Here is a 27,837-nt window from a genome sequence, read left to right as displayed (position 1 = left end):
ACCGGTTACAATTCGGGCCATAATTTCTTCCCTAACTTCTCCACAGCGGTCCAAATACTCGCGGGAACAGTTGACGCGCTCACGTTTTTGCAGCGGCGTGAGCATTCTCGGGACCCACCTTGAACACACTTTACTCATGCCAAGATGTTGATGAAGAATATTTAAAATTGTGGTTTCTGATACTCCAACTGATGCTGCAAGTTGTTTCTTCTTCAACCTTCCGTCTTCCAATACAAGTTTTTCAACTTTTTCAATGATTTCCGGCGTAGTGGCCTCAATGGGCCGTCCAGGTCGAGGATCATCTTCAATTGACTCCCTTCCTTGCTTGAAAAGGCCGTGCCATTTGTAAATCATGGTTTTACCAGGAGCAGAGTCTCCGTAAACAGCTAACATCTCTTGCAAAATAGTTTGAGGCGTTTTTCCTTGTTTGGTGAGGAACTTTACGACGGCGCGATGTTCAATTTTCTCCATAGTGGCTAGTTTGTTCCCGATTTACTTGTTCACTCGTTTGTAACTCGAAAGCTAATGACCCAATTAGGCTAGAAATTGGCATATATAGTAATTATGAGTTACTCAAGTAGCGGCTACCTGGAGGAGCGACCTCACCCCCGCCAACCCCGCCATTCCGCGAACTTTTTGACCGCCCCTCGTAACTAGGATTTTGTTGAAGAGGGGGGAGCGTAGACCAAGAAGGTAAATGAAAATCTACATACATCCCTTCATAGTATAATCTTATAAAATTCGTCTGCAAATAGAATCAACTTTGTTTTTGTTTATTAATAGCCTACCTACGTAATATTTACTTAACAGTTTGTGGGCATTCCTGCATTTTGTATGATTATTTTGTATAAGATGCAGAGCACACGCACGATGTTTACAAAAACTGGAGGAGATAAAGAATTTGATTTGCGTTGCCTTTATTCATTCCTCGCTCGCTCTCTTTCCACGTCAAGTATCACTCGACAGTGATAAATAAATAAGATTACAATATCAATATACTTTTTTATTTCAGGCGATATAATGGGGAGCGGCCCGGATGCATTGGCCACTGGTTTGCTTTGTGTCGATAATCTGACGCTAATTGAACATATAGGTAAGGTTTTATTCATAACCTTGTATATGGAATATATCCTCACCAGTGGGAGGCTCCTTTGCAGAGGAAGCCGGCTAGATTATGGTTACTACTACGGCGCCTGGGAAAATGGGACTTAACATCTTACATCTCAAGATGACAAGCGCAGTTGTAGTGCCGCTCAGAATTTTTGGGTTTTTCAAGAATCCTGAGCGGTACTGCATTGTACTGGGTGGGGCGTATCAATAACCATCAGCTGAGCGTCCTGCTCATCTCGTCCCTATATTTCATTAAAAAAATGGAAGAGGACTAACGTTTTGTTGATTACACTATGTAGTAGTGATTAGATAAATAGAAACGAACCAAGAAATACAAGTAAACGAGTAACCCTGTTCGCGTTTAGTATGGTAGAGCCATAGAGTTAAAATATACCAGCGTATAATACATCGATAACGGAGATACAGGAAGATAGAAAAGGTAAGCGATTGTTACTGTAACTGTTTTAGATTGACGAGTTGTAATGAGTCAGCCAAGCTTGGAGTTACTTCTTTAGTATTTTCACTGCTAGACCACCGATGAAAACAGGCCTGCTGGCCTACCATGAACTATCATTGCGATTCAATTGACGGCCTAAAATGAACTGCTTTGCTATTTCATACCGCGACGTCATTAGAGCTATCCAATTTAGGTTGATGTCAAATCAAGTCGGAAATTGAATCGCAAACTGTTTTCGGTATCAATTTGTTAATAACTTTAAAAAAATGGTAAAAACATATAGAAAAGGAAAATAGAACTAATGAAAGTTGAGATGAGAATACTTTATTGGACTTGTTTGTAAAACAAAATACTGAAAATAAATACCGAAAATGAAAATACTAAAGAAAAGGCAGGAAGACTACAGCCTGTTTGCGAGAACGAATTAAAAAAATATACTCTGTGCTCCTGTCAAATCAAACATCGATAGAGGTGCGTTCATAACCTGTTTTAAAGAGTTTATTTTTACGAAAACACCTAACGCCATTCAGTTAAAGGCACTCCATGGTACGAATCTTAGCGATTCAGTTTAGGTTCATACACTGAACTGCATCGGAATTGAATCGCTAATTAAAAGTTGATCGTAGGCCTTCTGGTTTATTATTTTAGTGTATTACTTTGTGCTAGTGTGAGTGCATTTCTCAAAATAGAGAGTAATTAAAATTGGTTACGGATTATCGGGCTGTCATAATAATATTGACACAATAATATTGACACACATTTACACAAATTATCTTGCCCCAAGTTAAGCATATATAGCCTGTGTTATGGGTTACAAGACAATGATATATTTAATACAATATACTTACTTAAACATACATAAATTCATATAAACATACATAAATGCATTTAAACATCCATGACTCGGAAACAAACATCTATATTTATCATATAAATGCTTGCACCTACCGGGATTCGAACCCAGGACCTCTAGCTTAGTAGGTAGGATCGCTAACCACTCGGCTATACAGGTCGTCATGGCCTCTTAATGCCATTATTTTATAAGTGGGTCATAAAAAGCTGATGGCTTCACTATCCGCCCGTTTGTTTTTGTCAGTGGACAGTATCTCAAAGCCATAATAGTTAGTTGGCAAAGTGTTATTACAAAGTGTATTAATATTGTCGCTATAACAACGAATAATTAAGAGCATTTACCAGTGGAAGGCTCCTTTGCGCAGGATGCCGGCTAGATTATGGGTATAACATCGGCGCCTTTTCCTGCCGTGAAGCAGTTATGTGTAAGCATTATTGTGTTTCAGTCTGAAGGGCGCCGTATGTCTCAAGGTCACGAACGCAATTGTTGTACCGCTCAGAGTGCTTGGGCTTATCATGAATCCTGTAAGGCACTGCATTGTTATGGACAGAGCGTATCAATTACCGTCACTTGCTGGTCTCGTCCCTTATTGTTATAAAAAAAATATCAAAAACAACATGGCGGAATTGTTTAGTCAAGCGGCGTCATTTAGTCGTTTGGTACTACTTTTTTGGTATCATTTTCATTTAATTTTCTTTCATTTTAGGTCAAGGTAAATTTGGGTCAGTGTGGCGTGGAAGCCTTGGTTCGACCCCGGTGGCGGTCAAACTTTACAACAATCCGAACGCCTGGCAAAAAGAGGTCTCAATATACGGGATTCCACATTTGTCACATCCGAATATATTGCGATATTATGGTAAGTTGTAGATCTGCCGCCGATAAATTGGATGTCACAACGACTGGAACCTTATGTATCAAAATATATATGATTATACTAGCGGTGTGTTCTGTACACCCAACTTAAATTTTTAATTACGGTCCAGCGGTTAGGTGAAGTTCACTAACATACACATGGGCAGGAGAATTATATATGGACTGAATTGAGAATCTAAACCAATCTCGAATTCACTGAAACACAAAAAAAAACATCAAAATCGGTCGGAGCGTTTTGGAGGTAGTTCAATTGTGAATCTAAACCATCCTCGTATGCACCTGAAGCAGAAAATTTCATTAAAAACGGCCCAGCCGTTTTGGAGGAGTTCACTGTCAACACACGTACCTACAGAATAATTATATATTTAAAGATAAATAAACATGTCTGTATATTAGATCTAAATACAAAGGAAATGAAAATAAAAATCAGTAAATACCTAGGACAATTAGATTACGAAAAACCTGAAAAATATACTGAACATACACACACAAAAACATACAGTTTACCACACATGTTTTTGCTTTATTTTTCACTTTCATTTATTCTTATAAATAATTAATTATATATTAGTTTTTGTTAATAATTTAGAATAAGTTTTGAATGCTCTCACAGTTGCTGTTGTTCGTAATTGTTCAATGTTTTAATTGAGTTTGACATTTGACGTTTTCCGTCACAAAATTAATATAAATGGGACAAAACGTCAAACGCATGGGGGGCATTTGGAACTGAACAGTGTGCTTGATTTTAGATTAAATTACAATCAAAGTAGATGGCACAATGAGCGTGTTTAAGTATTAAATCATTTAAATAAGTATTAATTTAGTTTAGCAGTTATATTGTGCATAAAACTTATACCACACAAGGACGTGTTTATAGTAATTTATGCAACTGTTGTGTAATAAGGGGTATTAAAACACGAATGTGTGACACATGAGTGTTTTAATACCTAATTATCAACTGTTGCATACAAGACTTTATCTACACCCAGAATATGAATCTTCTTAAAGATTCTGGAACAGTTAGCTTACTGCTTACATTAAAACACCGATCCTACTAGTAACTACTGTATTTAAACTGATTATATACAAATAAACTAAGTATTAATGAAACAATTATTTATTTTAGTAGTAATTTACATTTTGTAACGTGCAATAATTAAAATTCTCTTGAATATAATGTTCTTTTGCAGCGTTTAAAATGAATCGCTCATTTTTTGTAAACAAAACATTAAAAATTACGAAGAAAAATGGCGGGGATTCGAATAACCTACTTTTTTTTTACGGCCCGCGACGTTCTGGTAGTGTGGAACGCGCGTAAACGAAAATGTTCTTTTTTTGAAATTCATACAAGTACCAGCAGCATCGAGCAATAAGAATGTGGCTATCTGTTGAAACTCTTTGCGCATGAAGGGATAAAAAAAAACATAGGAGTGTTGTTATGAAATTCAGTACAACATTACAACACTCTTTTGGATGATGTAATGGTTATTAGAACATTGGGTGTTTCAATGTTTGCAATAAGCTAACTGTTTCAGAATATTTTATAGAGGATTTAAAGCATGGGTGTTGATAAAATTATTGAACCATTTTAGAAATACCAAGACTGACTGCCAAGTTAAATGGTTTATTGTTACACATAACTTTATGTGATCCCACGATACAGTCTCTGACTAGTGGCGACTCATTGATGATCACAATGTAGTCATTACATATAAGCTTGTAAAACATTGAAACTTACTGTAATTGACAATGTAACAAGATCAATTTAAATAAATTATTCTTTTTCTTACCCCCTCACTATTTGGAAGTGTGACGTTCCTCCACATTACGGTGTTAACCACAGAATAAAGAGAAGTATCTACAGAAGGTTAATTCAGTCAACACTTTTTAATGAAATAGCCGCTTTATGTTCCCGCTACTAAGATTTGAAATCGTGCTCAGTTCGTGGCATCCAAAGACTCACAATACTTTGATAAATTACCTAGAGCTTATTCCTGACAGCTGATTTTATACGCTGTTTTTCGAACGATAGTCATGACACAGAACAATATATTCTTCACCTGTTCCAAAAAATATACATAAAGATACAACAGTATTTTTGTTGCATCAGTTTACATATAGAATTGAAATGATTTGTAATAAGACGAAGCTGTAAATGTTGATTTAAAAGACTGACAATGAGTTTCTTGCCACTTCTTCTCATTAAAGCTCAACCTTTTCCGAAATGGCGGTACATGTACAAGAAAAGAAAACTTTTACATTCATAAGTGTAATTTCCTTGATTTTGATTTGATTTGTCTGTTGGCAGGTAGCGACACGAGACCATCGCTGATTGAAGACGGTCGTTCCCACCTTCTAGTAGTAGAGCTGTGCCCGACCACGCTTAGGTCGCGACTGCAACGCGCGCCAGTTACATGGCTCGAGTTCGCGACCATCGCGCACGGCCTTGCGTCTGCAATCGCACATCTGCACACGCCCTGTGAGTATTCTAATTTTACACGAACTACCGCGATATATATTATAAAACAAGATATACGATTTCATACAAAAGTTCACTATAAAACTGTCCTCAAATGTTTATATTGCTATTGTAGCAGGTATTGGAGGAATTGTTCGGATTTATTCCAACACCCGAATTCCACCACCGGATATTACGTCAAAAGGCGAAAATTCACCCGCATCATGTTGACGTCTGGCATTCTATAACCGCGCGTTTTGCGAGGAAATTATTTTCTCACACAACCACTTTGTGGAATCAATTACCGGCTGGAATACGATTTCGGGACTTTAAGGCCGGCAACGGTTGCATGACCACTTCCTAACACGTGAGCTTTTTGCCCCCCTCTTATATAATAAAAGTCATCTAAAAGGGAACTCCGTTGCTTAACAATTGACGGGATTAACAACTATAATGTAATTACATACAGCAGCAGGTAAACCAGAAACAGTGCTGGGACTTAAAGACGTTCGACTAAAACTTGGACATACAAACTCGAATCCGCATCATGAAAAAAATTTGGCACTGAAATTAGATTTGTTTATTTCATCCTAGAAGTCAGGGAAATGACTTCAACATCATCATTTGAATTGTAAGACCTTCAATGCCAGACAAAGGCGACCCACATAGATCTCCATGAGGATCGGTCTTGCGCTGCCCTCATACAACCTGTCATACAATCGGTCCATTTTGTGGGGGTCTACCAACACTGCGTCTTCCAGTACGTGGTCGCTTTTCGGAGACTTTACTACCACAACGGCCATCTGTCCATCGAATTATGTGCCCCGCCCACTGCCACTTCAGTTTCGCAATAATCTGGGCTAATATGTCAGTGACTTTCAGTGGAAAATTATTTAAAAATGATAAATTATTTATAAGTGTTAGAGCAACACATCAAGTCAATTACCTAACATGCAATTATTGATATAATCTGTTATGTAGATCCTGTAGATGGCGCTACAACTCTAGAGTTGAACAAATATTCTAAAATTTATCGATAATACGTCATTCGGATCGTTAAGAAAGTGGTTAAAGCGATGGGATTTAAATTTAAATATTTTTATTCAAAATAGGATGTGATATCACTTATTGAAAGCAAAGAATATATAATTATGCAAGTACAGAAGTCTCACTCCGCAAAATCAAGTAATAAGGTTTCTCGCAGCTATACAATAAGGTGTAATTCAGATTGCACCGCGCTATTAACCTATTAACCTACGTGATTGTTCACTTAGAAGCCTTGCCTCTCTTTCTATCGCTTGACTCTTACCTCTTCTGACAACGTTAAAACTAGTTACCTACCTAGTTTAAGGCCATCTTATAAAAATAGCTCAGTTTTTTCTAAATAGGTATGTAATCGTAATTTCAAAACAATATTCTTTCGTTTTCAAACCTACATTAGTTGCAGTTAGTAATGCATGCGTTTGAAGACCACGACATAGTTTAACCTACTTAATATAGATAATAAATACTTAGGTAGGTATAATAATAATAACTTTTTATTAGATTGTCTAAGCTTAGATCTGAGAAGAATGGGCGCAAGATACTCAGCGGGCTTCTTTTTTTCATAAATAATATGGCTACAATGTAATATCGTACAATAATACTTATTATTTAATAGCCTGAAGGCGGTTGCTCCATATTTAATCTGTGGTATTATTAAACTCATTTATGTTATAGTAACTTTCACCACATAAACGTTTTTTTTCACAATTTTTTTTAATTTCTTAATTCATTTGTTTTGAATATTTTCTGTGATCTTGTTGTAAAAGCATATACATTGCCCCACGTAAGACTTATTATCCCGCGTCATCTACAAATTTATGAATGTAAATTTACTTTGTATAAATTTATTTGTAGCGGGCAACAAGCCGTGTATAGTTCACCGGGACGTCAATAGCGGCAATGTTTTGGTGGCGGGAGATGGCACGGCGCGTCTGGCTGATCTGGGTTTGGCCCAGCCGCTGTCCAAGGCGCATTTGGCCGGGCCCAGTCGCATAACTGAGGTAAAATATGAATTTTTTTAGAGATTAATCCTTAATGCCCGGTTCACATTATTCTTTTTTTTATGAAAATAAAGGACGAGACGAGCAGGACTATCAGCTGATGGTAATTGATACGCCTTACCCATTACAATGCAGTGCCACTCAGGATTCTTGAAAAATTCAAAAATTCTTAGCGGTACTACAATTGCGCTCGTAACCTTGAGACATTAGATGTAAAGTCTCATTCGCCAAGTAATTTCACTAGCCACGGCGCCCTTCATACCAAAACACAATAATGCTTACACATTACTGCTTCACAGCAGAATTAGGCGCCGTTTTGGTACCCATAATCTAGCTGGCATCCTGTGCAAAGGAGCCTCCCTCTGGTAAAACTTAACTGGTTTTCGCTTGATAATCGCTAACGAAATCACAGTGTATACTTACACACACAAAGCAGTTTTCCTTTTAATATGAAATTTTATTTGCACTTTACATATTTAACATTACCTCCATGCCCTTGGTGTAAACTCAAGTGAAAGATTTGCATTGAGTACCGCTCCGAATTGTTACTGAAACTCATAAGCTAAATATATTTAGCAATTTGGGGCAGTCAATAAAGGCGTTGAGTAGTTCTTCTTCTTCTTCTTCTTCATACGGGCGCTTTCCGCAACTCGACGTCCATATGAGCCTATTTTGCGTGCGAGGGTGGTAGAGGCTACTCCAACCAGCCAAGCTCCTCCAAGAAGTCACCCAACGGATATGCTGATATTTAGATCTTCCGAGAAGACTCCCGTACCTGTGCCTGAATACGTCTTCGAACCATCTGTGTAGAGGTCGAGCTCATAATGTGTAAGGACGCTGTCGTTCCTTTCCTCGAGCTCTATTCTGTATTTTTTGTCAAAAATGAAAGTCCGCTCTATTTTATCACTAGCTGCTTCCACAAGTGGCATAGCTGACCATGCTTCTGAAAGTATCCTAAGATGTCTTACATTGTCAATTCTCTGTGTTTTCAGATGTTTTAATCTTAGCGCAACCATTGCCGCTTCTTGATATATGAATAAGCGGACAGCCGCGGGCTACAAGGGCGCCTTTCGTGTCTTCCCCTGTTACCCTTATAATTCTATTGCTTAACATATTAATTATCCAGTCAATAAGCAGGGTCTGTACTCCGTGTCTGCGAAGTGCTATGTTGATACTGGTGAAGTTGGTCTTGTCAAAGGCTCCCTCTATATCTATGAATCAACCTAGACAGACTAATTTATTTTGTAAGGCATGTTCAATTTTTCCTACTACCTGGTGAAGAGCGGATTCTGTCTTGGCAGTAGGCATGCTGATGCCTGTGTATGGGTGTGTTTCCTAACGCATTATCTCTCAGGTGTCTGTCGCATATTCTCTCTAAAGTCTTGAGGAGAAAAGACGACAGACTGATAGGTCTAAACGATTTAGGATTAGTGTAATTACTCTTACCTTGCTTGGGTATGAAGATGACCCTAACTTCCCGCCAGGCAAGGGGAGTGTATTTGAAGGCCAGACAGGCCCGATAGATATATGTCAGTATGTACATCAACTTATCTCCTCCCCACTGTAGCAGTGCAGGAAAGACGCCATCTGTGCCCACTGACTTGAAAGGCTGGAAGCTGTCCACCGCCCATTTCACCTTGTTGTAGGTGACGATCTCACCTTGTCGCGGTTTGCCAGCAGTTTTCTGTAACCAAGCTGTTAGATATCGTCCAAATTGGTTCTTGTATTCTTTTACAGTCTGAAAAGTGTGTTTCTAGCAGTACCGTGTTAGTCTCCTCCTGGCTCAGGGTCATTGTGCCATCGGCTTTCCTCAGATTTCCGACAACGCAAGGACCCTGTTTGGCCAGTACCTTCGTAATGCGGTTTGCTTGTGGAGTGGAATTAATGTCTTTAAAGAATTTTCTCCATGAGTGAGACTTCCAAAATCTAATGCGTTTTTTATATAGACTTTTGTTCTCCTTGTAGGCATCCCAGTCTACATCAGCGCCTGTATTCATTGCTCTATTGAAGGCTTTTCTTACTTTTGTTCGCAGCTTTTTAAGTTCTGTGCCCCACCAGCCCTTGGATATGACCCTAGTAACCGGTGTTACCAGAGGACAGGCTTTATGGAAGCAGTTTATTAAGGTGCTGTTTAAGTTACTTTCCTGTTGATCAATTGTTTCTATGCTGTCTACCTACCTAGTCCTAGTGGTAGGCGGCTGTTCAGCTCTAGTTCTACAAGAGATCTATAGAGCCTCTTGTCAGTCTTCCTCGGGTACCTTGTAGGTTGTTCGGGGTTACTGGTAATTTTTAAATCGTATCGAATCCACCTGTGATCAGAGCATGACGCCTCTGATGAGACATGCCAACCCGCTATTAGATCAGCAGCTCTGGGGGTTGCCAGTGTCAAGTCAATTATTGTTTTGCACCGCCTACCCACAAATGTGGGCTCATTACTTTTGTTTAATATATCTAAATTAGTAGTAAATAGGAAATCAACTAGATCATTACCTCTATTGTTGCTTGCTTTCATTCCCCATAGCGGATGATGGGCATTGGAGTCCGTTGACACAATCAGTTCCCATCCATTATGTTCGCAGAATCTGACGAGTGTGTTGAGTCCTTCAGCATGGTACCGCATCCGCCTCATGCATGTAGGCTGATGCAATAACGATGTTGAGGTTGTTTAAGTCTTGGTTGGAATTCAGCCTTATGGCACACAGATCTCTGGAACAGAAATTCCGAAAAATCCGGCGTTTATAAACTAAGTTGTGACACTTGTAACGGGGTATATATATGTCAAACAGGTCGAAATTTCGAAATTAGATTAAAGGAACATATACGAATAATCATCCCGAAAAATCACACTTCGCGAAACATTTAATTGATACACACTCACTCGGAAACAATAATAATTTTAATATTTTACATACATGTGAAAAAGGATTTCGCTTAAATGTGTTAGAGCAATTAGAAATAATAAAACACAAAAATAACAATATGTTTACATTGTTGAATGAACAAACAAATTTAGTCCCATCACATTTGTTACGTGTCTCTTCCGGGGGTAATACGTCACAACAGCCGACCAATCACAGCGCGTCATTTCATGGGACGAGGGTATAATAGAGCGGCTTCCGGCTCATTTGATTCAGTCTCGTGTAAGATTTTGGTGAGACAACACGTCCTGAGGATGCCTCGTGTAGAGGCGAAACACGTGTCGAATTGTTTTAAAGACAAATATTGGCGGAATTAACACTAAAGAAAACTTAAATAATTTGTATAATTATGGATTTCCGCAAAGTAACGCCTAATTCAATAAATTTTCGTAGCAGTAATGCTATGATGGAGGTTGCATTGTAGAATCAGTATTTGCTTATTGGGGGAAAGGGATCCTCTTCTTCCCCCAGACCAAGTTTGGTCAGGTCAAGGAGCTCGTCGTCGCTTGATGCTTCGACGGCTCGACTCGACCCAGCCTGTGAGGTCTCCTTGTTTGGGGACGGTGGGACTACAGGTTTTGCGGCAGCTGCCGCGACCCGCATCCCCCTTGACTCGTTCGGAGAATCCATAGGGGTATCCACGAACCTCCCCTTGGCATCCTGGAATTTTAGGTACACCGAACCCAGCCGATAGCCGAGGCGGCGCTTCCTCTCCAGTACAGTTTGCACGATATCGTTGGGGATACTCACCACCACAAATATCGCCTTATCCTGTGGTATAATGGTGTGGACACGCCATCGCTCCACTTGTGCCCATGGGTTGCCCAGTCTAAGGCACATACCAATGAGCACTTGGTCCCCATCGTGTTCGTGTGGTAGACGGATGCCGCAGCGTACCATCTTTGGTACATCTTTTGCATCTGTGACCGTGAGTTTGCCCACCCCTGGCAGATCCAGCTCCGAACACACCCCGACGGTCCACTCCACCGCCTCCTGATTTTCACAGTAGATGCGAAGCGAGCCGTCATAGTAGGTCGGCCTCCGCATGAAGATCCTCAAGGGTCATTATTTGTCTTCTGGCTGTCGCGATGAACGCTGATTTTTCAACTATGACAGCCGTCTCTTTAGTAATATAGCCCGTTGCCGATGTGATGACGAGCTCAGCCTTGGGTTTGTCTGCAGATGCTGCCTCGGCATAAGTCGTCGATCTCGTGTCTTGGGCTGGAGTCAGTCTAGGCTTCTTGGGCTCGCCTCGAGGAGACAGGGTCTCGTCGAGCCTAGCCCTCTTTGTTTTGCCTTTGTCTTGTCCACTTTCCTTCTCGGACTGGCCAGTCGCCTTGGTTTCCAGCACAGTCTTACGGAAAATTGCTTTTGTTGTGGACGGTCCTGGTGTTTCGGTCCGTCTGTCGGTTTGTGTTTTGGGGGGAGAGGTGAGTGATTGAGTTTGGGACTCACGTTTTGCTCGCCTCTTCTCCTTCTTTTTCAGTAACTTTTTGTGTTTCCACGAGAGCCCGGGTTCACTCGCCAAGCCACTAGGCCGTTGAGCCACTTTGGGAGTGGTTTTAGCAGCCCTGTTTTTTGGCGCGTTCACCTGGGCCCATTTGAGCTCGAAGTTACTTGTGTTGTATGTTTGGGAGGGTTCCATAGACCCTGTTTGCGCCACCTCCATAGCGGAAGTAGCAGCTGTTGCTTTAGATGTTGAAGGGATGGCCAGTGCGGCTTTCCCTTCAGGCTTTCCCTCGGGTTGCCCCTCGGGTGTGTTTTTTGTATTTGAGACCTTTAAATTATCCATGTTAAAGTTTTAAAAGTTTCATCCTTTGTGGTTTCCCACCCTCCCCGGAGCCCGCAACAGGGAGTGCCCATTCGGTACACTAAGACTACCACATAGGATGTCGGTACAGCGAGTTAGGTTTAGGTGCGACATCAGGAGCTTGGAAGAGCGTGGCTGGGAGCATAGGTTCCCAAAACACCCCCAGTTTGTCCACGCAATCCTTACCCCCTCAGTATGACCGCCACCAGTCCCGCCGCCCCTCGCCAGGTATCTGCAGAAGGCAGGCTACCGAAGACCGTTTCCCCACGCTGGCTAGGCGGGGGGCTACCATTTCGCATGGAAGTCCAGACCAAAGAGGGCGTGTTGCTCATCGACAGCTCAATCCTCCAGGATTCCTTCGTCCCAGCTTACGGCGATCGACTGCGTAGGCCAAAAACGCAGGTAGGTCGTTGATAGTCTCCCAGCCCCAACCTACAAAAACTGGGGGAGCCGCTGGCCTTGAGATCGGCCGAGAGGAGGGATGGGAAGAATGATTGGAGACGGGAGAGATTGTTGTGGAGAGAAGGGTCAAGTGCGTCTACTCAGTTTTTGTTATATCTGTTTTGATAGGGAACCAGATCAATAACAGGCGGTAACCACGGGAAGGGAACTAAGTAGACTTGCCATGAGTATCTTTGCAACTTGTACTCCACCCATGATCATTTGCCAGATTGCTCCTTGGGATAGAGGAGCAAAATAGATGAGAGACATTGTTACACGTCTTGGTGTGCGTGATGTCAGAACAATGCCTCTCCTCCGCCCGTTGAGTAGTTTATAACCAAACAGAAGATCAAGTTCACGACGTTCAACCAATATGGTCATTTTGAAGATAGCTAGCCGTTTATGTTTACATGTCAATTGTTCCCAGGCGGGGACTTTACGCTACCTATCACCAGAGGCCCTCGAAGGAGCGTTGGACCTAAGCGGCGCACGCGCTGCATTATGCGCCGTAGACGTGTACGCGCTCGGGCTGGTGCTGTGGGAGACGCTGTGGCGCTGTAGCGGCGCGCACCGGCGGACTCCGGAGTACGAGCAGCCCTACCACGAGCACTCGCCCACACTCACCAACATGCAGGTCAGGGTGAACGAGTAACCGTCAATAGTATATGTCATTATGCGCCGTAGACGTGTACGCGCTCGGGCTGGTGCTGTGGGAGACGCTGTGGCGCTGTAGCGGCAAATATATGTTTATAATCATTTAATAATGCACTTATTTTCATTCTTTGGTCATGTTCCAAGTAAGTAGTATCAGTATCAAAATTATTCATATCTATGCCCTCGTTGAAGTTTATTTCATAATTAAACTTTCTGGTTTCAATTTCTTGATTTCTTTCAGTGGGGCTGACACATTTATTCTCACTTGAGTTGGCATCTTTCTGTAGTTGGATGTTTAAATTCCCATCATGGGTCAATCCAAACCGCTTTATTGTATCCAGTCCCAAAAGTAAGTCATGAGTGAAGTTTCTATCCTTGCAAAAAAATGCATTTATTTCATTTTCAATATTCAGTATTTTTCCCTTTAATCTTATTAAACCTGTTGTTTTCCCCCCATCACCAATTGTATAGAATTTACTTTCAATGTAATTTTTCTTTGAATTTGTTACTTTTATTAATTTGGAATTTATTAAGTTTATATTTTAGCCAGGGTCAAAAATACCTGTGCAATTCAATGTGTCATCCAATGTAAACTCAACGTCTATTAGTGGGGGAATATTTAGTTTTTTGTATCCTGAAATTCATCAATCTCCAACATCAAATTTTTGCAATGTTTTACACTGTCGTTACTCTTCTTGTCTTCTTTGAACCAGCACAAATCTTCAGAGTGAAATCTGTTTTTCTTTCCCATCTTGTAACATTTTTGACAAGGTGTTCTTTTTTTATATTCTGCTTCTGTTTTAGTAGTGCTTTTCTTTTGAGTAAAATGTTTTTGTACATATTTATTCTGATTTTCATGCATCCGTAGGGCACTAAACAGAAGAGTTGGGTCGGTCACCTCTTGTCTATCTAGTTTACTTGTAATATAAGTTGGCAATCCTGTGACAATTAAATCAGTGAGAGTTCTGGTATCTATATTACTATTATACTCGAGTAACAATCTCTGCTTTTTCAATGCATATTCCAGAAGAGAGTCATTTAAATGTTTGAAATTCAATGCATACATTACAGAGGGCCAACTTTTATCTGCAAATGTGTTTAGGAAACTTGATTGCCATATTTGCCACATTGAGTTTAATCTGTGTTTAATTAACATAGACTCATACCAGTCACTTTCTGAGTCATTCAAAAATAATCTCAAAGCACTAATTTTCTCTGTATCATCATTTAAATCAAATCTTGTACATTCACTTTTAAAATTTTGCAACCATTGTTTGGCATTAGTGATTTTGTTATCAAACTTCTTTAAAACAAATTTTTCATTTAATTTGCTTAACTTGTTTTGATTTTCATTCTTGACATTGGATTTATCACTTAATTTCTCTAAAATTTCCAATAATTTTCCATCTGTAATAGATTGGCTCATGACTTGAGTCATTTCTTGTAATAAATAATCATTAAATACCATATTTTCAGCATCATCCATGTATAGTGCTAAAACATCACTTGGCATGGACATCCACACCTTTCCATTATGACCTCTTCTCTGTTACGTTTTTTTTATTTTCAAAAATTCTGGTAACTTTATCAATTGAGGGTGATGTTTCGCTGCTTGCCAACATGTTGGTATAAGATATGTTATTCCATCCTCTTTTGTTACTGATTTTATAATCAATATGTTATTCTTCGGGTCTTCATCTGCCGCCAGCTCAACTTCAAATTGTAATTTTGTCATGATCTACAAATATCCAATCAAACTCTGACGATTGTCGATTTGTAATATGTTACATGATGCTGGAGTAAATAACGCACAACTTGATTTATCTAAAAATAGAAATATTTATTGTTACTATACAATTAAAACACTCAAAAATATTTACACATTGTGAATCTACTAACCTAAAAATAGAAAAATCGACAATTAAAGGTTTTTTACTTCCAATATTTTAGTAGATCGACACTGAATTACTTTACTTAAGTTACACTAGTTATTTTGTGAAAATTATCTCTCTTCATTACTTTTATACGATTAGATTAATATATCCCTCCACATGCAGGCTTAAATTCTCTCTCTCCGGTGTGCTCCTGTCAATGTCATTCTTCATGTGTAACGTCATACTTGTTAGGTGGCGTACACATACTCGTATATTAGGCTATGTACACAACATACAGTGTACAAAGCTTACATATATATTATATAAAATGCTAGTGTTCGTACGTATGTCCAAGGTTTTGTCTATCATCCGCAACTTTAATCAAATTCCCGTTGGGACGGCAAATACCTCTCGGTCCCCTGGTGTGGAAGGAAGTTTGGTCGGGATGGGTGGGTGTTTGGTTGTGGGTGACAAAAATGTAAAATTATATACATCTGTCCTTCTCTAAGTAATGTAGACTTCTGTAAAATTCTGAAATCTCGGGAATGATCTAGAAAGTTCCAGAATGTGTGAAACTGATGTAAACAATCTAGAAAGTTCTAAGACTTTCTGGAATGATCTAGAAAGTTCCAAAATGTGTACAATTGATGATATTGATGCGAAACGGTGTAGAAAATTCTAAAATTTAAACATCCGATGTAATTTAATCCGAGCAACGCCGGGTTTCGCTGCTAGTTTAATATATAATTAATGGTTGCAGGCGCTGGTATGCCGTAGTAAAATGCGACCCCCGCTACCGAAGGGTCCGGTGCCCGAAGCCCGCGCGCTCAAGATAGCCACCGACACCTGCGAGGAATGTTGGGACCACGATGCGGAAGCCAGGTAACAGAACAGTATCTACCATAACTTCATAATGACAACTATGACAAATAAAATAATAATAAAAACTTAGAATAATTATTGGTCTGCGCTGCGCTCCAACTAGACACCGCAGGCGTAGTCGTAAAGTGAGGCAACTAATACTACGCCCAAGTGGGCGTACTCGAGCCAGTCTCGAACAAATGTTCCGTTAAACTTTGGTATTAATTGAAACTAAAATGCTAAATGCTGTGTAGTGAAACTTTGTAAAAATAATACTACAAGAAATAAGAAAGACACTGGGACCACATATCAACAGCCACTATTAGTTTTTCCAAATTTTCATCGCCTCTGCGCGTTGTGTGGCCAAAATATGAAAGAATACGTTGTCTGCATGTAATGGACAGGTGAGTTTTAATTCGGAGCTTGTTGAGATACCATCACATGAACCGAATGTACGCTCATCTGTCGTCATTTCACAAACATTTTTTTGGGATGATAAATTCGAGTTTATAATTTATATTATTTATTTTTACACAAATTAAATTTGAAAACAATATGAACGTTGCGAGACTCAAACCCGCGATCTCTCGCGTTCCGCGCGAGCGCTCTTCCACTGAGCCAACCGTTCGAGTGGCGCATCGTTGATAAATCTGTCAGGCTGTCAACTCTCAGGCTGTGGCTTCGTCTGCAGGATCTGCTTTACAGCTGTTGATAACTTGCTCAACCCCCATATTTGCATATTAGGAAATTGAGATGTCGCCCTTTCAAATCTACCCAATTTGTTATTTTTTTTAAAGTGATAACTCTTACTTCTGGGATTAATTACACAAATTAAATTTGACAACAAAATTTATGAACGATGCGGGACTCGCACCCGCGACCTCTCGCGTTCCGTGCGAGCGCTCTTCCACTGAGCCAACCGTTCGAGTTGGCTCAGTGTTAATTAATTTTTAATAAACATAAGATCAGATAAATTAAATCTACGTTTCACAATAGTTATTCATTATAAAATTATATTTTTTTTTTCAATAAAAATACTTAACACCCATTGATTATTTTATTTTAATTTTTTTTTTTGTTTTTTTCTAATAATTATAAATTTTTGCTTCCTCAAATAAATTATTTTTATAATTTCTTTTCAATGTGAATTTACTACTTTATCAAGCTCCAATTTGTCTTTGTAGAAACACTTTTATTTTCCAATTTTAAAATGAAATTAACGGACATATTTTAATTTTTAATCATTTTATTTAATTAAACAATATTACAATTAAATCTACCTCCGATAACTTTTACAAAATTATATTCTATCCTCTATATTATTTTTCTGGTAATTCCTTTAATAACGAAACAATAAATGTATATTTCTAGACTGACTGCGGTGTGCGTGGAGGAGAGAATGGCTGAGCTGAAATTGATGCTGCTCGTGCAGGGTCCAGTGATACACGACAACAATCTGCACCCGAATCAGCCAGGTAAGTACGGGAACTACCTTCATCCAAATCAAAGCAAAATCACTTTATTCATGTAGGTCACGGAAATGACACTTATGTATGTCCAAAGGTTGCTTTTCTTTTTTACATTTACCACCATTTCGCAATAGCTATAATGAGAAAAAGTGGCTAGAAACTCATTGACACCCTTAATTTCAGTAACAAAATATGTTAAGTGTTGCAACAAAAACACTCAAACGTCAAATAGTTAATGCCATACAGGAGTAAGTCAAAAAGGTCAATGTAAATATCCTCTGGTTTATACCAGAAAAGTGATCTTCACAATATAAATACCACTTTGATATATAAAAATCTTAGATACAAAAGTTGCAATTAAAAGTGTACACATCAACATAATAAACATCTATTAATTTAAATTATATCTTACCACCTTAAGTTAAGGTTCAATTCACAAAGCTACAGAAAGTCGTCAGGTGGTCTATACATATCCATGGGTTCGATCATACTAAATACGGCACAGGTTTAATCTATAATGTGTACATATTTGGTCGTAATACCAGGAACAAATAAAAACACAATTGCTATGCCTACTATTCGGCTCACGGCTATTTATGTGTCCAATTACAATGCTAAATTGGCGATCCAAGATTAATTCAATATTTTAGCAGTGGGAGGGCCGTAGGAGAGTAGTAGCCGGCATTCTTTACACAGGATGCCGGCTAGATTATGGGTACCACAACGGCGACTTTTTCTGCCGTGAAGCAGTAATGTGTAAGCATAACTGCGTTTCAGTCTGAAGGGCACTGTATCTAGCGAAATTACGGGGCAAATGAAACTTAACATCTAATGTCTCAAGGTTTTCAAGAATACTGATCCGCACTGAATTGTTATGGGCAGGGTGATTCAATTACCATCAGCTGAACATCCTGCTCGTCTCTTCCCTTATTGTTATATATAAAAATCCATTTTTTTCCTCCGATATTTCAAACGCCGATCTATAGAACGTTTGGTGATATTTTTTTCATTCCATCTAGTGAGTGACGTAATGGTATGTTTGAGCTTGGTATTTGTATGAATACGAAAGATTTAAGCGTTTTCTATACTTTATATACTTGGAAATTAAGATTGACTGATGAAATATCTAGATTTTTCACTGTACGTGCCGTTTAATAAGGTTTTTTTATGAAAATAAGGGACGAGACGAGCAGGACAGTCAGCTGATGGTAATAGATGCGTCCTGCTCATTACAATGCAGTGCCGCTCAGGATTCTTGAAAAACCCCAAAAATTCTGAGCGGCACTACAACTGCGCTCGTTAGCTTGAGACATAAAATATTAAGTCTCATTTGCCCAGTAATTTCACTAGCTACGGCGACCTTCAGACCGAAACACAGTAATGCTTACACATTACTGCTTCACGGTAGAAACAGGTGCCGCTGTGGTACCCGTAATCTAGACGGCATCCTGTGTAAAGGAGCTTCCCACTGGTAAAACTAGTAAAAAGTTAGCTAAAGTTAAAACTCCTTCATAGGTCTTTGTATTCAATTAACAGTAAAATAACAGACAGTATATTAGGACTCACTAAGCAAAAATTCAAGAAATAAATAAAAGCTTCTTTGACAATGAAGGCTTACTTTATATAGTATAGTAGATTATATAGTGGATAATGATTAATGGTTCTTGTCTGGTTCTGTGCAGGCTTAAAATGTTATAATATTACTAGCTGACATGACAGACGTTGTTTTGTAGATAATAAAAAAAATACTGTTTATAGGAATTTGCCAATAATATTTCAAAACATCAAGAAATATTTCGTATATAATGCTGTTGTAATAATGAAATTGTTTCACAGCGGAACTGTCAAACCGTGCGTCACTAAATTCTCTCATAGAAAATATTTCCATACAAAACAAATATTGAAAATAAAAATAATTATGGGTCCCAAATCGAAATAAAAACTATCCTATCTGTCAAGTTGGACCTAACTGCACTCCATGAAGTAATTCCCATTTAAATCCGTTCATTAGTTTAATGTCCGTCGTGGACAAACAACGTGTCACGTAATTTATATATATATTAAGAATAAGTAGGGTAAATTGTTATAAAATTTAAAAAAAATGGGCGGAGAGTTTCTCGTCAGTTCTTCTCCCCGTGTTGAAGCCCCTTTACAAACTGATGTAGCTTCATGACGTTTACAAAGTGTTGTTGCAATATTTTATGTTATTGTCACTCCCTATAGTAAATAAATATATTTCATTTTCTATCTATTTCTGTTAAACAATCTTAAACTAGAGATATGATATTGAAAACAGCCGTGTAAATATATAATATGTAATGTAACAACTAGTATTTAACTACCATGCAATCAATAGATATTTTTTGTTTTTTTTTTCGGCAGGGTTAGAAGTTTGAAGTTAGAAAATGTCATAACGTTAAGTGCGGGTTAAAAATTAAATTGTGCATTTTCTAAAACACTCGATGAATTAAGTATCTACTCGTATATTATATTAAAATGGGTGATGTATTCCTTTTCAGATACAAACACCACTCATGATATAGACAAAAACTCGAACTGTCTCGCACAGAACGGTGACGTCACAGCACCGCTTCTGTATACACACCCACACATGGGCAGAAACGCCTGCATTGAACGCAATACGAACACGCACACACATACAGTGGAACTAATACACAAGAGTCTCAAAGATATCGCCGTTGTACCTGAACCAAAACCTCAATTGGAATGCCTATCCGTCGCTAGGGTGACAAGCCATCGCTTCCAAAACCAAGAAAATTCGGACAGAATGAACGAAATACGATCGTATCAACGTCCTCTGGATTACGTCCAGAACGACGTAAGCGATTGCGAAAGGGCCCCAAAACAAACCAACTTGAATCATGAGCAAAAAGATAAATGGGGACTACGGAAGTTTCTGGAAAGAAGGCTTAACAGGACGAAAGAGACTGAAGTTAAATTGGTCAATGATGTGACAAACAATGGCAGAATTAGAACATCGGTCATCGAGAAGGCAGTGTCTTTCGATAGGCCTTCCAATTTGAATATACAAGAACGACCATATTACGAAACGACTAGTACAATGTCGCCTCCGAACAGAACGCTATCGCCCAACATGCTTATAGAATCAGAAATGAATACCGCATTTAGAGAATTACCCTCAGATGAAAGGAATCAGGTTTTCGCCGTCATCGTTCCGAAAGTCATCGACTTGAATCAAAATAAAACGAATAGCTCCGATAGTTTAAACAAGAAATCCATCCGTACTTCATTGTCGTCGCAAAGTATTAAAGCTGGCCAATCAGAGTCTGAAGACTCAACGCTTAAAAAGCGTTTGAGCTGCGACAACAGAATTTTAACCAATAGCGCTGGTTCATCCCGAGCTAGTATCAACCTGGAACTGCAGTACCTGCCGAACCAAACCGTCAACTATAACATTGACAGCCCGTTCGACGTCAATTCGGATTGCTCTAGCAGTGAAGACGAACATTTGATGTTACTATCTGAAAATGGTGGCGCGAAAATAACAATGCATACAATATCTAAAGATGAGAAACAAAACGAGGTACTGAAAGAATCTAGTCAAACAACGGATCGGTTCAATAGATTCCAAAATAAATATACCAACTTCGATAATGAGTTCTCCGATCCGCACGATAAAGAGAACTTAGTAAACGGCTATAGCGGTGATAATCCAGTTTACATTGCGACGATTAATGGCGAAATAGATTCGGCGGAGTTGAAAATCGTAGCAAACGAAACCAACGAAAACGGCGATAGTTCAAGATCGCCGAAGCCACGCTTGAAGAATTTGACGATAAAACGGCAGCATTCCTTGGAGCAAGTTAGTGATATATTTTCGTCTTCGAGTGATATTAGTTTGCAGAATCCGGCTGGAAGGGTCAAAACGCCGGGGGATTTGCCCGTGGCTGTTCGCAGAGCAAGAAGGGATAGGGCTTTGCAAAAAGGCAGAGCTAGCGAATGTAATAGATTGAGTCTTTACGACGATAGAATGATGTTTGGCAACAGTCTTTAAGGTAAGAATCGAAGTAGATTTAAAGAAAAAAGATCTGATAGTTCACAAAAATTAAATATGACAACAAAATTGAAAAAATAACCTGATAAGTCCATTACTTCTGTTCTAATATGAATGATTTTAAATGCTTGCTGATATCAAATCAGAACTGATTAATAACAACACTTTATTCTTTAAGCAAAATATTTTGTAATGTTTGCTTCAGTATTAAATCAAAGACAGATATTTTTTTAGTCGTACCTACCTACCAACCCTCGCATGATTTTAAAAACACTTATTTAAAGTTAACTTATGTATAAGTATAATTTATTTTGTATAATATCTTTTGCACCATATTTTTGGTATTCTTGTAAATTTCCGTTAATTTTTAAGAATGACATACGTAAGATCTATGAAACGATAATTCCTATATTATTTTATGTTGTCTGAATATATGATGTGTTATTGTTTTAATTATTTATTGATCAAAAATATCTGTGTATTTTTTTTAATGGCAACCACCTGAATGAATTCAGCCATACAGCTGTTGTTGCTAAAGCGTTTCTTCGTCTATGTTATGTATATTTTCGCGCGTTAGTTTTAAGTCGCATTAGATATTAGTGTGATTACTTTGCATTTAGAGTTTGTAGTTAACAGCTAAAACACGAATAGATAGATAGATATATTTAATAATCAGGTGTGTAAGGTTTTTTAATTTGTGAATAGATTACTGTTTTAATTTAGCTACATTTATAGGCGATAGTACAAAAAAAACATATTCATTTTGTCTAGAGACTTGCATCCATTAAATAAATTAAATAAATTAAAAAAAAATGGCTGATAGGTAAAAATAAATAGATTTCCAAGTTAAATATATAATATGTTAAAAAGGAGGTCTAGCCTAAATGAATTTTTTCCCTTAAACCTAACGGGGGGTTTTCTCGTAATCGAGAATATTGAAAAATGTTTTAAATAATCTTCTTTCATTGTATTTTGGTTTGAGCTGATGGTCTTGTTACCAATGCTCTAAATAAACAAAACAAACCAAGTTATATATTTTTCACAGTATTAAACCATCAGTATGATTCGAAATATATGTAAGTGTTCAAAGTTATTGATGTAATATTCAAATACTTTGTAAAAGTAAATCGCCTATATTTGTAGCTAAAGGCATTTGTCATAACGCCGGCGAGTATACAAGCATCATTTTCTCGTTCAAGAAACGTACAACAGACATAGTGTGAATAAAAGAGACAATTAATATTAATAATTGACAGTTTAATCATTCTCAGACTTCTATGGATTACGCGCGAGTTGAATGCAGACTGTAAGAATGCGTTAGTGCTGTGACCATAATAATGAGTGTGTCGATAAATTTAAACAATGCTTTTCAAGTTAACCTAATAATTTTATCTCAAATGTTTGTTCTGCCTTTCTTCAATATACATGTCTAAAACATTTTCGCTATTTCTCGTGCTAGTCGATGAATAAAATCTCGTTTTTGGAACGGAACCTCATGGTCCCGGATCAGTCATTATTTAAATCAATCAATACGGGATCGCAACTTCAGTACTAACGAGATAACTGCACTGCATTGTAATGGGCAGGGTGGATCAATAACCATCAGCTGAACGTCCTGCTCGTCTCGTCCCTTATTATCATAAAAAAAAATAAAACGGTAAGGGTACGATAAGTGTCAGCAACGGCACATAACTACACCGCAAGCAGACGAGGTGAGGAATGCGGACAGCGGGGAGATGCTCCGCTATTTACTTCAGGCCCCACCTGCATTCAACTCGCGCTTAGGAAACACGCTAACTCGATTCTCGTTTCTAGGCGGTAAGTCAAGTGCCAAACTAAACTCATTTTCTAAATAGCGGAAATATTTTTATCTCTAGATATTAAAAAGTTGTAAGTTGAGTCGAAATAGAAATTGTTACCACAATAGTATGAGGTTAAGGATGTTTATTAGATTTTAAAACTTGGATTAAAGATCGAAATAGAATATCGTGAAGGCATAGTCAAAAACGACCGCCAGAAAAAGTATATAATAGATGATGTGCTCATTTTCGCTCTACGATATATAAACTGTTTATCCTAGTTTGTTTTGCAATCTGTGGTTGAAAATTGTTGATAATATTTGCGCTTTTTATGGTGAGGAAAATTTTGGATAGCTTCGAATGCTGCTTGGTAAAAGCAATTTGAAATTTTTAAGGTTCTGTTCTGAATAAGAGACACATTTCCTCTTCTATAATTTCGAAGAAGAATATTTCGGCAATGAAGTAAGCTGTATGAAAGCTTCAAGCGACACGTGGATATCTACTGAGCCATGACGTCATTCACTTTGATTGGTGTTTCAGTTGACATGGCTTGCCTTTTTATCCTGACATCTCAATGATATGTCGTTATATGTGTATATAATGACATATCATTCGCAGTCTAAAATCGGAAGCGCAAAGGTGTGCTTAAAGACATTAAGCAGTTTTATATCATAACTAGGTGATGTTTTTTTAATCATTTTCTTTAAGCTATTCCTTTTTTTTTTAAGTGAAAATTTCTTTAGCGGCATTGAGCACTTTTCTTCTTTGGGATGGGTATTAATTATTAAACTGGCGTCAGGTACGTGACCTGATCGATAATTCGTAAGACAGTTGTTGAAATTATGGATGAAAGTTGATTTTTCTGAGAGATAAACTTTTTAATTTAAAATAATTCTGAAAGTTAGTTCTAAAAGGGTTAATGTTTTTATGGAATTAATATAAAATGTCAATTTTGTGTACGATAGCGCAATAAATGAATATTGTATTTAACAACATGAATGATAGTACTTTTATACTAATAAATAAAGCAATTCGTGCGAAATTATTCCCTAACCATTCCAAAATATTCTAAAATGCACAACGTTAATGTTCAAGTTTTCATTTCTGTCGGTAATAATGACATTATGCGTGGCCAGAATGTCTCAAAGAAGGCGCCGCCTGTGTGAAGCATGTTGGTTCTATATTTATCAAATGCTGGGCATGGCAGAAGTATGAAAGCAGAATAATTGTTTACCCGAATCCCCCAGATAATATATATTTTGACTTAGATCGTTCGGGTTGATCAGAAACCGAATCATTAATGGCCTTTGCTTCATCGATAAGATTTTTTTGAAATTGCATGAAATAGGTAAACAAAATTGGTACAGTTCAGTTAGTCAGAGTTCAGCAAGATTTTTTTGTCCATAAACGTAGAGTATATTGAAAAATTATTTATTAACGTATTTTGGTTTGAGCTGATGGTCTTATTACCAATGCTCTAAATTAATAAAACTAAAAAACTAACATACCGATATAACCTTTAGTTATAGGTAACTTAAGTGAAATCATATTAAAAATACCGAAAGATGAAGAGTCCAATGTGAAACATCTCAGTGAAAATTTTAATTAAACTTTTAACCCAAAACATGGTTATACGACGGTGAATGCCAATGTGCAACTGAAATACCCGATCGGAGTAAGTACGGCCTAACGGCCATTCCCAATACACTATCTACAGATAAGAAATAAATTACTACCTTCTACTGTCAGTAATTAGCTGTCAATAATCTGAAGCTGTCCCAATATACCCGATAAGTCATTCTTATCGCCTTATATTGGGACGCGTGAATTGCAATTTCCATACAAACTTCTATCGCTGGTAAGCTATATGTCGTTCCATTGATTGAGCGTCTACGGATAAGGTGTGTTACCGTCGATAAGTTTATTGGGACAGAAAAGTCAATGCTAGTTACGATTTTTATCTCAAGTAACAGATAGACTGAATATTGGGAACGGCCGTTAGCCCATTGATTGCGTAAATATTATTAAACTTTCGCTTCGTATGTAAACATTTAAATTTATAGTATTTCGCGTTATTGAAACATTTAAAGTATTTTCTCTCTACTTGACGTACCTTATGAATGTTTGTGTGTGTTGTACACAATTTTGTCTACGGTGTTAAGTTACAATGCAAATTAGCTGTTGGAATATCTCAACAAAATTAATCAAAATCTATTTAGTAAAACAAAACCAGCGTTCCCGATTTTACTTTTCTACGTTAAAAAGGTATTTTTTATTACTATACAGCTTATAAAATATTTACCTTAAAATCTCTATGTTAAAAATTTAAGACTAACAGCGATTTGCATTGTAATCTCAAACTGAATTTTATTCTCTAATAATTGTATTATGTAAGAAGTTTATGATGAATATTGTTTATTTTTTATGTTAAACATGTTATTGGTACGGGTATTTTAGTTTATTGGTTTTTCTAGCTTTTTATGCTTGATAACACATTCCATTCAACGTTTTCAAGAAAAATGTATAATAAATAAAACAGTTATCATATCTATCACTGCGTGACCTTTAAAAAAAAGTCTAGATAATGTTTATAATTATTCCCGCCATAATGGTTTTATCTGAGTTTGACAAAGTTGTCAGTTTTCAATCATTGGCAAGGGTCAAAGACCATACAGCCAATTTTTTTTCTAAAGGGAATCTTATTTTGACATTATTACTCAGTAATATTATTTATTGTGTATAATCTTTAACAACTTCAAATGAGTATTCGTACCTTTAACGATTTAAAGTACAACGTTTTTATGTATTTTTATTGTTTACGTTATGGCAATGTGATTAATTGATTTTATTTGTAAATAAATTTTGTACGGCCATGTTAGATTTTCGTTAAGTTTATTTTGAATTTTGTAACGTTTTTTTTTTATTAGCTGTGGTTAAGCGGGCATGTTTATTCTAATAAAGAAGAACATCGAGATTTTGTTTTATTTTAAAGCTTTGAATAGATTAGGAATATATTTAAGACATATGTCGACTCACCTGATAGTAAGGAAAATGTCCTCCGTTTCTACACTAATACGAAGAAATCACAAACCAATTGAACGTAGAATGTACATCTTATATATTTTTATTTAAGGAAAAGGAGGACAAACGACTACGCTCGTTCACCTGGTGTTAAGTGATCACCGCCTTCCACATTATCTTGCAACACCAGAGAAATCACAGGAGTGTTGCCAGCCTTTAAAGGTGTACGCGCTTTTTTTTAAAGTACCCATGCCGTATCGTCCCGGAAACACCGAACAAGGAAGCTCATTCCACAGCTTTGTAGTACGAGGAAGAAACTTCCTTGAAAACCACCACACATCCAGCTGATGGGGATGATATCCTAATTTTTGGGGTTGTCGTGCGAGGGTGGAATTCGTCGGCAGGAATCAGGTGAAATAACTCTTCGGAACACTCCCCGTGATAAATACGGTAGAAGACACACAATGAAGCGACGTCTCTACGCAATATCTTATATACCATACTTAGGTGTACTTAATTACGATAAATAAAATTTATAGGAACATCAGTATAATAATGCTGACTAATCCAGGTATATTGTCTAAAAAACTGGTCAACCTATATGATATTTGGCGATCATATTATAGGAAAACAAAAAAACAACATCACCATAATTCTGAGCTGCACTACAAATGCGCTCGACACATTGAGTCGGTCAGTTCAGTCTCATTTGCCCAGTAATTTCACTAGCTACGGCAACCTTCAGACCGAAATACAATAATGGTTACACATTACTGCTTCACGGCTGAAATAGGCGCCGTTGTGGTACCCATAATCTAGCCGGCACCCTGTGCAAAGCCTCCCACTAGAAAGCTTGTTTTGAAACACTGTGTGGTGACGAGATAGTATTACGCAGATTTCGCTGCCCAGCCGAGTCAAATTTTTCGTAGTTGGACTACCCTGGATAGTTTGTTTCAAGACCAAGAGAAGTTGACTTGTTCAGCCGAAATAATGATTCAATATCGACAAATAACGACATATTATTTTTGCCTTTAGCCTTTTTCTTGATTGTAATCCAGCACGTATAGTTCATCAAAAAATATTGTAAAAGGCAGACCTAGAGATCTGCTATATTTAAGTATGTCGTATTTTGTGACAGTAAAAAATAAAACAACTAAG

General features: G+C 37.8%; 1 protein-coding gene across 1 annotated transcript in view; it reads left to right on the top strand.

The window, feature by feature from the left end:
- Positions 1-26,630, top strand: part of LOC126971341 (serine/threonine-protein kinase 10-like) — a 34,252-nt gene extending 7,622 nt beyond the window's left edge. Inside the window, exons 5-12 of the mRNA XM_050817591.1 lie at positions 1,013-1,093; positions 3,127-3,276; positions 5,602-5,772; positions 7,651-7,796; positions 13,393-13,599; positions 16,254-16,375; positions 17,726-17,829; positions 20,343-26,630. Of these exons, the coding sequence (XP_050673548.1) occupies positions 1,013-1,093; positions 3,127-3,276; positions 5,602-5,772; positions 7,651-7,796; positions 13,393-13,599; positions 16,254-16,375; positions 17,726-17,829; positions 20,343-21,859 (2,498 nt within the window). The 3' untranslated portion in view covers positions 21,860-26,630. The remainder of the gene's footprint in view (positions 1-1,012; positions 1,094-3,126; positions 3,277-5,601; positions 5,773-7,650; positions 7,797-13,392; positions 13,600-16,253; positions 16,376-17,725; positions 17,830-20,342) is intronic.
- Positions 26,631-27,837: the final 1,207 nt, after the last annotated feature.

The sequence above is a fragment of the Leptidea sinapis genome, chromosome 23 (assembly GCF_905404315.1).
Source record: "Leptidea sinapis chromosome 23, ilLepSina1.1, whole genome shotgun sequence".
Taxonomy (NCBI): Eukaryota; Metazoa; Arthropoda; class Insecta; order Lepidoptera; family Pieridae; genus Leptidea; species Leptidea sinapis.
Note: the sequence above shows the minus strand (reverse complement) of the source record. Positions and strands in the feature narration are given on the sequence as shown.